This window comes from Anabas testudineus, chromosome 6, assembly GCF_900324465.2.
Source record: "Anabas testudineus chromosome 6, fAnaTes1.2, whole genome shotgun sequence".
Classification (NCBI taxonomy): domain Eukaryota; kingdom Metazoa; phylum Chordata; class Actinopteri; order Anabantiformes; family Anabantidae; genus Anabas; species Anabas testudineus.
In genome coordinates this window covers 21,758,999-21,772,196 of record NC_046615.1, presented here as the reverse complement: position 1 = coordinate 21,772,196, position 13,198 = coordinate 21,758,999, and the positions used below count along the sequence as shown (strand labels likewise).

Genomic DNA, 13,198 nt, shown 5'->3' with positions numbered 1-13,198 from the left:
TTTTATTTTTTTACTGTAATTCTTTATTTAAATCCTTATAAACATTTGCTAAATCTAATTCATCTAATACAGCTGCTGAATATTTGTGAAGCTCGTGTTACATTTTCTGAAGATTCAGTGCTGCAGTATTACTGTACTACACTGAACTACATAACAGTATAACATATTCAGAGAAGGATAGTACGACCTGGCATTCTTGCAATTATGCATATCTGCAATCAACCTCCTCCTTACATACTACCGTACCTCACAGGATGATGCTACATGACTATAACAGATGCTTAAGCCAGATGTTGCTGTCAGAGTTGAAGCTATTTGTTTTCAGTTCTTTCAGACTCAGACTCACTGAACAGTGTAAAATAAATAGATAAGAAGACAAACCAACAAGAAACGGACAACATTTGATTTAGTTCAAGCATTTATAGTGACACTGCTGTCAGCAGATGGAGACAGCTGGAAAAGAAAGTGTTCATTAGCCCCTGGTGGAGCAGGGTAGAGTGGGGGGGTTCATTTCAAATCTGGCAGCTACCACATGTTTGATTCTTCCAAGTAGCATATTGTACCTTTAAATTCAGGATATGTAATTTCTTCAGTCAAAGCACTTTAAATATTCATATATGAAATGATAATGTATACATGCTTCCCATGATTATTAACATAATTTGATTTCATTTTGATGTGGAACACCCACCCACTAATATTGCTGCATAGACAAGTGTTTATCAGTAGTTTTTCCTTTTTTTTTTAGCAGTAAAACTTGCACATTAAATTAACAGTAGGTTTTTTTTAAGAGTAGAACAGCACTAAAAAAAAGAAAGACAACATCTGATACAAAACTAATCTCATCAATAGGAAAAGTGCAAGAGAAGCGACAGAAAATCTACTTGTTGAAAAAAGACGACCTTTAAGGCAAAGGAGGAGCTGGAATCAAAGCTGACAGTCCCAGCGGAGACAGGTTAATCAATACTGTGGTCTTCATGAATCAAAGGAGAAGAGGCATTAGGCAGAGTACCTCTCTATATTAGTGGTATTAGGCACAACTGCAGCTGCACCAGTGTTTGTTTTCCCTGCTCTGGTTCTAGTCTTAGCTGAACCCGTCTTGGTTTCACAAGTGGTTGCGGAGAACATGGAGGGTGCTGTGTTGGCCCTCTAAGGCTGGGTTTTCTTCTTGCACTCCACAGAGCAGAAGAGGAAGCCCTGCACTGCCATGAATCGCTGGCCGATCAAACACTTGGAGCAGCCGGAGCACTTGAAGCACTGCGGCTCGGCGTGCCAGTGGTGCTCGCCGTAGGAAACCCGCTGGGCCTCAGGTTCCACCGCATTCTGGCAGGCTGCGCATTTCTGGGATGAGGGAGGATATAATGATGTCAAGTCTCATAGTTTTCATTCGATTACATATTTCTATCTCTGGGTTTTCACCATTCATTTCATTGAGTATTAATACGGCACAAATGAGCACAGATAAGAAAAAAGCTATGAAATTTAACAAATAGTGGAAACAGCTGTAGAGAAGAGTGTCTGAAAAATGTGAGAAACGTGTTTACATGTAGTTTTCCTTAAGAGCCAATTAAGGTTTATGGTAAATCCAGTAAAAATACTGTCTGGTACGGTCAAGTATTTACCAGATAACACTTTTCTTTGTCTTTGTCTTTTGTTTTGCAGACGATAAACACATACTGGGTGCTTCACCTTCTTGATTTTGGGTGGGCAGCATTCATTAAGAGTTCTACAATAAAGTCTGTCGTTCAGTTCAGACACTATTAAACAAAACCTTGTGACCTGTGGAACCCAGAACCACTTCAACAAAATGAAGGAACAAGAGAAGATTGAAATAAAGACAAAAAGAGCAAAAGAGTAATCTTTGTTTTGTTGGGATTTGGGCTTCTCAATCTAAGAATGTGCTCACTCAGTGATCTGAATAACAGCTTCCAACCAAACAAATAAAACTATTTCAACCATTTTAAAAAAACAAAAACAAAACAGAAACTTGGAGAAGGAGAGTCTGTCTCACCACAGCGTAACTCTTCATGTAGCAGGGCTTGCAGACAGGCTTTTCATTCTCCATGACATACGTCTCTCCAGCAAGGATGCAGTCACAGTCGAAACAGCAGAAGTGCTTCAGATGCCAGTTCAGGCCCTCGGCCTGAGTGTACTCATTACTGAAGATCAGCTGTGGACAGACACAGGAAACGTACGTGTCGAGTGAACTGTTACTGAACACGCAGCAAAGAAGAAAAACTGTCAAATGACACGAATCAATCAGCAAGAAAGAATCTGCCTCACGAATCACAGCATCTCTCACCTCGTCACATCCTGCACAGCGTGGCTTCTCGCTGTCCCCATAGTGGCGTCCACAGTATAACTTTCCTTTCTTCCAGAAGTAGATCATGTCCACCAGCAGTTCATTACAGGTGCAGCACACGAAACACGCTGGGTGCCACAGTTTGTCGTAGCCGGCCCGCTCGGCATAGACGGCCGGTTCGCCCAGACGCATGTCCCGATGGCAGTGATGGCACGACTGGAGAAAGAGAAAGAGAGAAGATAAAATGGTTGGCATCATGGTAGATTTATGATTTAATCTTTCTAATTCTAATTCTAATCATTAAGATGTCCCAAAGTAGAAGAAGGTCATTATAAGAAATCCGAACTCAACAGGATGATGAAGCACTGCTGACACTTGAACTTTCTTTAGATCAAAGTTTTCCCTGATTAGTTGAGACTGACATGTGTAGAGACTGTGTGGTCTAATTCCTCCTATTTACACAGAGATGTTGGTGGAGAAAAACAAAAAGTAATAAAATTATTTAGAATAAAACACTAAGACTCATGGTATCGCTTCGCTACCCTTTGCCAAAAACACAGAAGAACTAAATCACAGGACTCCACACAGAAAGAAATAACTAACTGCACGTGGTGGTGATGATGATGAGATCTTAAAAAAATCCTAAGCGGTGACTCATGACCCACTAATTATATTATTGTCTATTATTCAGAGCAGGAAAGGTTCAGTCAGTCGGTCTAATGGCGCCATCTAGTGTCATCTGTAGGAGAAACAGTGTGACAATAAAAACAGAGCCAGACTTGATTACTGTTCTTTGTCAGGTTGTACAAACTTTACAGATGCATTACACTGTAATTTAATCACAAACCAGGGCTGTCTTTCTCTTTCTGGCTTTCAGAGTTAGAATCAATCTGAACACTAAGTATAAAGAATCTCTGATGAGAAGTTTGGAGTCTTCATTTCAAGACCTCACTAACCAAAATGTCCGATAACCATTTGTCTTATTCTGGTAAATCACAAAAAAGCATTGTTCACAAGCAGAACTATACTGCAGCTACAGTACTTGTCAACACTCAGAACTAAGAAAACTAAAGCAAACAACGTACTGTACAAACGGCCGCCAGCAGATTACGACATGAGAAACTATTTATAGTCCACTACAGGACAGTGTCCCTGGATTTAGGAGGAATTCACTCTGTCTTTCTGATGTTAGAGGAGCCTGAATCAGATTTTTTCTCATTGAAAGAGGATGTGTCTCAACTGTTCCACCCTGTTATGAAAGAAAGCATCATTTCCCACTCTGTTCCTAAATAAATTAAAACCTACATGTGTAAAAGACCATGTTAGTAATTCATTTTCTGAAATTGTGTTTAAATTATCTACTGAATGTACGAATCGTCTTTTATAATGATGTGATAGTTCATTCTGCCTCGATGTTATAAAACACAAACTGACTGATCAATCAACAGGTAGATAATTAATATAATCGTCCTACATAGCTCTGCTGTGGTAGTCCAGCTTGCTGAGCTCCAGGCATGCCCATGGCTCCTGCAGTGGAAGCAGTACCCAAGGCTGCTCCAGCTGGCCCAACACCAGCAGACGGTCCACCTGGTCCAGCACCACCAGCCCCAGCTCCACTGCCGCCTGAGCCAGGTCCAAAACCTGCACTGACTCCAGCCCTAGCTGGTCCTGCTCCAGCTCCAGCTCCAGCAGCAGCTCCAGGACCATATCCGGGCCCTCCTGCAACTCCAGAACCAACACTGCCAGCTCCACCCTGTCCTCCTGCCCGAACCAGAGCCATCTCCTCAGGCAGCATAACATCTCCAACCCCCAGGGCCTCATCCTTGTACTTGCGAACATACTGTTGCATTTGCTTGACCTCGGGAGGGCTCAGCTCGTGGCACTTGGATGGGTCCTGATCATGCTCAGGCAGCTGGCGGGCCATCTGCTGCCGCCTGTAAGCAGCTCCCTGGGTTCCAGCCACCGGACGCTTCTCTGGTGGGAGCAGCTCGATGTAACGCGCTGCCTGGAAGTCAGGAGGACAATTAGCAGAGACTGTTTAGCTCAGATGAGATAAAGAAAATGTTTGAAGGACAGTGATAAGAAGAGTACACAGACGGACGTTAAGGACCAATCAGAACGAGAGTAAAGGGAAACTGTCTTGTCTTGTGGTGTGAGGACATGTAGAACTTGGGTCCTACATATGCAGCAGAAGACTAAACAAACAGACACACATTAAAAAACACAGGAAGAGCGAGTGAGAGCATTAAATTACATATTACGATACACTTCAAGTTAGATGTGGCTTAACTGACTCTGTCGCTCTACTAATAAGAAATAAAACACATCTATTGTATCGGAGTGACTAAGGTCGCTTTCACACCTACAGGATTTAGTTCGATTAAATCGCACTCAAGTTCGTTTTCCCTCTTAGTGCGGTTCGTTTTGTCCGGTGTGAACACGGTAATCGCACTCGAGTGCGCACTAAAACAACCGCACCGAGACCCCCAAAATGAGGTGGTCTCGATCCGCATCATCTAGCGAACTCTGGTGCGGTCCTCCTGGTGGGAACGCGTACCGAACCAAAACGGGACCAAACGCTATGAATCTCGAGATTTGAGGACTTTGGGTAGTGTGTAGATTCCAATTTCTTTCGTTTGTCCAACAAAAACATGCTGCCTGATTAATGGAGGACAAATGTGGAGACGTGAGGAGGTGAAGTGTCTCACAGACACCAGGACTGATAACTCTGCAAGCGATGTAACGTAATAAACAATAATGAACGGGATGATCGATCTGCATTAACATTTATAGTTAAAAATAATCTCCCTACTGTCACACAAACCATAGTAGAACAACACTTTATCTTCTTCCTATTATTATGTATTTACTTATTATTTCCAGCGGCAGAAACAATCTGACCAATAAGAGGAGAGGATGTTCTCACGTAGTTTGAAGTGACGTGTTTTGGTTCGTTTGGATTTTTACTCAGTGTGAAACGAAACCGAACCGAAGAGAAACTGATACAATGTTACAAACTCATTAACTGATTCGGATCAAAGCAAACGAATTAAGGTGTGAAAGCGACCTTAAACTGTATTGACCTGATTTTTATAAATTTAAAAGCACTTTACACTTTAATTGACAAATTAAGTTCCTGATTATCAATGATTGAAAACTGAAAACTTCCCTTTCAGTGTTAGTTTGAGTTCTTACCAGATATCTGTTGGCTACTGGTGGTGCCCACTCATAGGTGACAGACTTCATTGGAACCTCTTTGGGTACTGGCACCACATTGGCTGAGGTGGCGCTGATAGCGACTGGCACTTTGTTGGCTTTGACAGGCGTGACACCGGCTGGTACCGGCTGAGGCTGGGGCTGTGCCGGCCGACCGGTGTGTGCCGAACCTGCAGAAGCGTCAGCAGGCTGCACAGATGCAGCTGCGGCGGGAGGAGGTATCACCGTGGAGGAGACACTGGGTGGCACTACGTAAGCAGTGGCAGGGCTGGGCAGACTGATGGTCACCATGTTGCCCTGATAGCTCGGGATGCCGTCTGTCTTCAGCTTGGCGATGAGGCCGGTGTATTTAGTGTCCTCGAACAGCTTACCCACCTTCTTGTTCTCCTCTGAGTTCATTGACACGTCGTGCTCTGTGAGGCCACATTTGCAGTTTCTGCAGATTTTTCTGCAGAGACACAGGAAACATTTAGAGATTTATAGCAATAACAATACACTCACTGGCCACTTTATTAGGTACAACCTCGGTTTCGGTGGAAACTGTTAAATCTATTGTATGTTTTTCTAACTAAGGTCATACTGGGTGGTGGCTTTTTACTGGTGCAATCATTAGAAACACCAGTATATAATAGCGGTGCTGTCTAAGACATTCACACACAGTTCAGTGTTAAAGTCACATTTCTTTCTACATTTTTACATGCCTCAACACAAACTGACTTCATATTTGCAGAGTAACCATGACATAATTTATGAAGCTAGGCAGGTTCCAGCAGGTCCACCCCACAGCATTCAAGCATGATGGTGAACAGTGTTCTCAGCAGTGTCAAGCTGTGTAACACACTTTGTTTACTGTGTATAAATGAAATAGAAAGAACTAATGGAAATGATGACGGCATTTCTATTCCAGATAGGTGATATGATCACTTTAAAATGGGTCTGACATGTCATAGTGGGACAATCCTACATTCATTGGCTCTCGTGGACCTTTGTGCTCTTGCAGTGGAGGACATCAGGGTCTTTAGGAGATCTAACTGAGTGTGGATGACTGTCCAGTGCTTCATGTGTCCATAAAAAAATGCACATATAGTGACAGACAGGGTAAATAAGACAGGGTGCCATGGGTCGTGAGGACTACCTGTAACACTGTCCAACTTTTAAGACAACGCTGTCTGAGCTATAACTTCTGTGAGGATGTTTGTAGAGGCGTGCATTGGAGGGAAATGATCAGCCTACAATTATAGTGTTTCAGTTGAATTAGGATCAGAACTCCCCCCTCCATCCTTTGAAGGCTCGAGCCCCCGCTGCTCTCAGCACTAATCAGACCTTAAGTCACATTCTGTAGCAACACGCTGTTCTAATATTTCCAGTACTGCCATCACAGTTGGTAACAATAAGCCAGAGAGACATGGGACTGTGTTCAAAGACAAACACGAGGAGCAGGAAGCATGCGCCTATTAGGCCAATGTCTCCTGCTGCTATCGGAGTATTTTCAACTAAACAAAGAGGACAGTGATGCTATTGTTCCTCATAACCAGTATGAGTCAATGATCAGAGGATTTCTTTTTACCTTTTATTAATCAAGGAAAGCTGAGTAACATACAAAGATTCACAAGCAGTGAGACTAAATACAGTCGGAACCATTTGAATTTTCCACTTCCATAGTAAATTCAAAATGAAGCAGTCAGGATGTCATGACAGTGCAGTCAAATGAGTTTCTGTGATGATTCTATGCTGTAGAGAGAAACTCATACAAACCTCCAGAAATGCAGCTCGAAGCCTTCGCATTTGTCCTTGCATTTCAAACAGGCTGCTCCCGCCCCGAACTCGTGGCCGAGGGTCAACTGTAAACAGAGCACGACAGAGATTAGGTGTTATCTCAGTTATGGTTTGAGTGCTCATCCACTGAAAGGAAATGATGAGCTTCCTTGGGGTGGGATGCATCATTCAACTGGGTAAAAATGTGAAGTTTAAATCATGATATGAAATACTGCCAGATAGAAAAGAGTTTTCCTTAGGTGAATTGAAAAGAACTGTTGTGGAGCTGTGACCCAAACAATATACCCTAACTCTTAATAAATAATTACTCTCCAACTCTCTGTAGTGACAATGGTTCAGAGGTAAAGGGGCCAGAATGCATCACATTCAGCAGTAAAGAAATAACACGATAAGAGGAAGAAATGCTTGATTTCATAACAGGAGCTTGTAGAGAAGTCCTTCGCCAACATGCTGCACCGAGACTTAAACAACAGTTAACCGCTAGTCAACAATGTCCCAAAGCTTACAGCCAAAGAGGGACTACTAATCAGCTGAAGCACAGAGAACAACAAAATGCAGATTTGTTTGGGAGCCTTCTCAAATCTGCTTTAGTCTCGCTCTTCTCTCCTTAAGGTCTACATCAAACAATGCGTGTGTCCGCCTTAAGCCATTAGCACAGCGTATGACCATACATGGCCAACTATTCACTGATGCTGAAAGCCTTGTGGGAACCAGCAGGCACTCCCATTGTGAGAGAGGAGGTTTTGACCCAAACAACGCTCACTACTGAGGAATGCAGACAGTGACTCCTGTCAGTAACGGCAGAGGAGCGATGCCAACATTTTAGCTGTCATCATAACTTCCAGAGTCATCACATTTTCCTCCCCTGGGATCCACTGAAGAGCACAAGGCTGAGATTTAGCAGCATGATTTGTGACAATAATTTAAGTGGCAACCACATCAGTGAACCTCAGCGAAGCTGCACATACGCAGTGTAAAATGAATTTAACGAGAATAATTTCACCTCAGTTTCTTCTAGTCACACGGAAAAGTGGCCTGGAAACAAAAAGCAGGAGAACGACTGGATGATTTGGAGCAAATTTCTGGCAAAAAGAAAAAAGTTACACACTGTAAGAAAGTTTAATTACACTACAGAGAATAACAGGATTGGAACGGACCATCTTTGAACCCACTTGCTAAAAGTTGAAGCACATGTGTTTGAGTTTATAGAAGTGATGGAGCTGATCAATGCAAATATGTCCAGGCTGTCGTTTCTTCCTTTTATTACAAATTGTCCATCATCAGCCGTCATTCTAGGCACAGATGAATAAAAAATGTCTGGTAGCAGTCTTGACCTAATTTCTTTAGATAATCTAGACAAAAATAAGACGAATCAGTTTATGTACATGTAGCTTAAACTACAACAGCTCTGAAATAAATTCTGCCTTCACAAACGTGGTAATATTCTGTTTTTGTTTTATTATTTTAGAGAGATGAGGATTCTGTCCGTGCTGTGAACTACAAACTTGCCCCCGACACTTCTTTAAAAGTGGGTGTGATCTGACGGTTTCAAATAACCTGTTCTGGTTCTGTGCAAGTGAAGCAAAATGCAAAAGGATTTGAGGTGGTGACTGCTTGAGGAAGTGTAAATATTGATCTTGGTACAGTGGAGTGACCTGGCCCTTTTGGCTCACTCAGTGTGTGTTCTTCAGAACACAGTTGTGTGTATTAACAGTGGATGAGGATCGGTGACTCTGGATTATGACTGAGCCTGCAGGGTGATTCATTCTCTGCACTGAGGCTGCTCGGACACAAATTATACACTTCAAGTCTGATGAGTCATATTCAGGAGTCATTTTGTTGCAGCTGAGCTGAGCTGAGCTGCAGGTCAGCGGCTGCTGTGATGACGTTAGTCACTGGCTACTGGCGCCGCTTTAATTTCAGGTCTGCACCTGGTGTCAGACCTCAACATCTTTTGTCTCAAACACTCAAAAGAAGCCAAAATACATGTTAAACTTCAAACTGGAAAGTTCTCTGACATCCATGGCATGTGTTGACCCAACGTTTGAAAACCTCTTTTTCTACTTTTAATAAGCACTTTCCTTTTTTTTGCCACTGTAGCCGCTGCTCAACTTTGGTTTCATTTCAGGCATCAACTTTAATACAGCACAGTCTCCTCCGACCAGAACTTCCTCCTTTGAAGTATCTGTGTGGGTTGAACGTCCAGTATCTAACGTCCAAAATAACTTCTTAGTTCCGCCTCCTTGCTGCTATTTTGGAGACAGTTTTGTATTTTTATATGTGATTTGTTTAACTTCTTTCTAATGTCTGAAATGTAAAATCTATTTGAGCAAACTGAGAAAGCCTAGTAGGATTACATCACTCAACACTTTTTGGCTTCTGGCAGCTTCAACTAACCATTTTGGTGTTTAGAGAGGAACATGGCTCCCAATTATGTCAGAGCCTCAGAGGAAAAACCACCAGAACCAACTTCGATTTAACAGCACCTCAGTGATTTTCTGATTCCCAGCCTGTACACAGTGTACTCACTGTCACATCCCATTACTCCGGCCTTTTTTGGAGGACTGCATGAGCTTAATTGAGCATAATATTACCTAAACACAGAGGTTGTGTGTTTTTTTAAAGAGCAATTATAGTTTGAAAGTTATTACAGCAGCATTTCACTGACTGAGGGGCTCCAGCAGCTGCAGCAGACTTAACTGCTCAGGAGATTTAAAGCAGATGTCAGACTGAGGCTATCTGGGTCACTCATCTGCTCAAACCCACTTTGCTGCAGCTGCTTACAGTAAATAAAATGATTCCTGTCCTTTAATGCCGTTGACACATCTCACTGACCAGCAGCCACACAGCAGATCTGTAAACGAGGCAGGATGACGTCTCCTACCTCATTAGAGACGTTGACTGTGATGAATTCTGTTATGCTCTATTTCAAAAACTGGCAAAAAAAGAACCAAGTGTGACCTTGTGGAAAGACGAAACACCCAGGGAACCTAACAAATCTATGCATCACATTCATGCAACACATTTGAGTTGAGTCCGTGCATGTGAAGCAGGAATCTTTGGTTCATTTTGTTGGCAACACAGTGATGTTTAATGCAGGCAGAATACAAATACAGTAACTTTAATGGATGACTGACACCAGAATGTTGACAAATTAAAGCTGCAGCTTATTGAGTGATTGATGCTGCAGCTTCACACACACACACACACACACACACACACACACACACACACACACACACACACACACACACACACACACACACACACACACACTAGCCAGTGTCTGCCCCTGCAGCAGTCGATACTGATCCACCAACAGCTACAGTATCTGCAGGTCTATGCAAGGATCCCATGGATCTGACAGCACCTTTAGGCCACATTCGTGTATTCAGGCTGAACTAAACAGACACATGCAAACTGCACAAGATCTAACAGCGGCACCTATGACAGACTACTGTGATTAATTATATCACAACCAGACTGAACATTAGGAATCAGAGGTTTGCAGGAAATCAGCTGCAAAGACCTGGATCTGGAGAGAATGATCATCCTCACTGGACAAACTCTGGACTGTCACTGTCATCCACCTTTAACAGATCTTATTCTTCCATTAAACCTGTCAGTGCTCGGACATAAAGAGGAACAGAAGAACATCTGTGTAATTAATCAGCTGTTTAATTCAGACGGAAACTACTGCGCATGTCAATAAAAAGACTAAAAGTAACTCTGAACCACTTAAAACTAATTCAATCCACCAAACACACAGATCCGTGTGTGACAGGGGAACTTTTCTCTCCACCTGCCCCGCGCTCCACGCACCTTTTCAGGGCGTTCCCCCCGCTCCGTGCGGGACACGGAGGACACGCACTGAGCACGCACAGCTCACCTTCTTCACTTCCTTCTCTATCTCCATCTTGGTGTCTGGGAACTTCAGGTCTTCTGGGTCCACACCAAGCGAACACTGGAGCTTCTCCCACCGCAGCTGTCAGAAACAAAAAGCGACAGAAAGCGGAGCAGAGTTCAGAGGCCACGCAGCTTTCTATTAGGTGCTTCCGCTCAGGGATTTCAAAATAAAACAACGCTTTCTAAAGCGGCCCATAAACTCACACACAAACGATGGACCTGGTGTTGATTTAATAAAATGAAAAATCTATCACCTGTGAGATTCAAATTATAAGAACAGCTTTTAAAAAGCCTTTCAGGGCAAAACTCAGCTCAAAACAACGTATTTATTATTATGTATGTATGTATGTATTAGTGAATACAGATCAAAGTGTTGAAAACCCCTGAAAAACAAATAAAGATTCCAATACATGACACTTTCATCATATATATATAATATTACAAAAAGCTGTGCACGAATATCTGTTTCCTTTTCGTTTGCTCCGTGTGTTTATTTTGAAAGTTAATTATCTTCACCACCGGAACTACGTAGCAGTCTTTGTCCAGCTTGACGACCTCTCACACTTCACTTCATGGACGGGCAGGTGGGGCACTTCCGCTTTGATGGACCTTTGACTCAGCCAATAGGAACCTATAAAGCAGCCACTTGAGCGCAGGACGACCAATCAGAGAGCAGCGGGGCGTGTTCCGTCATAACAAAGGATAATTGTAGTTTGAGTCCTGTTGTACTTTAAATTGTTTCTAAAAACACTTGACCTGTTAAAAAGATAATAAACATGAACATAAAACATTATTGTACACTGACAGAATCCCACAGGTACAGACCACAGACACCACAGCTGGTTTATTCTGTGAGATCTTGTTTTATGGTTGTGAAATGCTGCTTGTTGCCTCAATGACAGGAAACTATGGTGTTAAGCAGCTTCCTCTGTGACCTGCTGATGGCCTTTTCAGAGGAAACGACATGACAAGTCACAGGGAGTTTTCTTTTGAGAGACGCGTGTGAGCTGTTTTCTACACTAACGTGCTGCGATGTTTGATCTATTCAGTCTGGAATGAACATCTGTAGGACGAATGCTTGTATCTTAGCATTTTGTGTCTATAAACTCTCAGACAGCTGTTTCTCCCCACTCCCACAGATGCTGTGTGTGTTTATCCCTCTGAACGCCTGTGATCTGCAGCTCATGCAACCCTGAACAAGACTGTGTACATCGACTGATAGACAACAATGTTCTTGTTAGAAAAAACATAATGATATATACATAATAATCCCATGTTATCCGACGGCTGACTCTTCAGATGCCTGTGCTGCTCACACATTTATCAAAATGACATGAAGTTTCAACAGTGAGAACAAAGAAGTCATTTTCCTAAATGAGTGCTTTTCCAACAACATTCTCTGTTTTTGCAGCCGACTGTACGAGAGAACTTTATACTCAAAGGCAGTAATCTAGGATGAGTCAGCCATCTGAAGCCTCATATTACTGCAGCCTCAGATAAACTAAAGGGTTTTGCACCAAACAACGGCTGTGTTTTCTAAAAGCATTTAATTTTAAATCCTAGCATGAGCAGGAGGAGCGATGACAAACTAGACATTTAGAGAGGGGATGTTGTCGTCCCACTGGTGAGCTTGGTTTGACTTGGTTTGAAGGGGGATCAACCATTTTGACCTTGACTGTACTTTATGTGTGATGATTTTGTGTTATTAAAACTGCTGTGCTGATTGCCTGTTTTATATTGTTGTGTGTTGTCTGCTTTGTATTTCTACCTTTTTTTTTTTACAATGCTCATCTTAGTATTTCTATGTCTTGTTTAACTGCTCCACGTCTTGTGTTGCTTGTCATGATTTTATCCACCATGGTGTGTGTTTTGCCGTGTTAATGACTGCTTTACCTCTGGACAAGACACAACAGTTGAAAATTAGCCCTGTGCTGAACACTGGCACATCAATATGCAATGTCCCTGAAATAAAATAAAATACAATAAAAATAAAATGTA

General features: G+C 42.5%; 1 protein-coding gene across 1 annotated transcript; it reads right to left on the bottom strand.

Annotated features, from left to right (window-relative positions):
* Nucleotides 1–388: 388 nt before the first annotated feature.
* Nucleotides 389–11,337, bottom strand: tes (testis derived transcript (3 LIM domains)). The gene is made up of 7 exons (XM_026366378.1): nt 11,184–11,337; nt 7,274–7,359; nt 5,498–5,966; nt 3,777–4,307; nt 2,303–2,518; nt 2,012–2,170; nt 389–1,341 (listed from the first exon to the last, which is right to left on the bottom strand). The coding sequence occupies exons 1-7, from the start codon at nt 11,208–11,210 to the stop codon at nt 1,150–1,152; spliced, it is 1,680 nt and encodes a 559-aa protein (XP_026222163.1). The 5' UTR covers nt 11,211–11,337; the 3' UTR covers nt 389–1,149.
* Nucleotides 11,338–13,198: the final 1,861 nt, after the last annotated feature.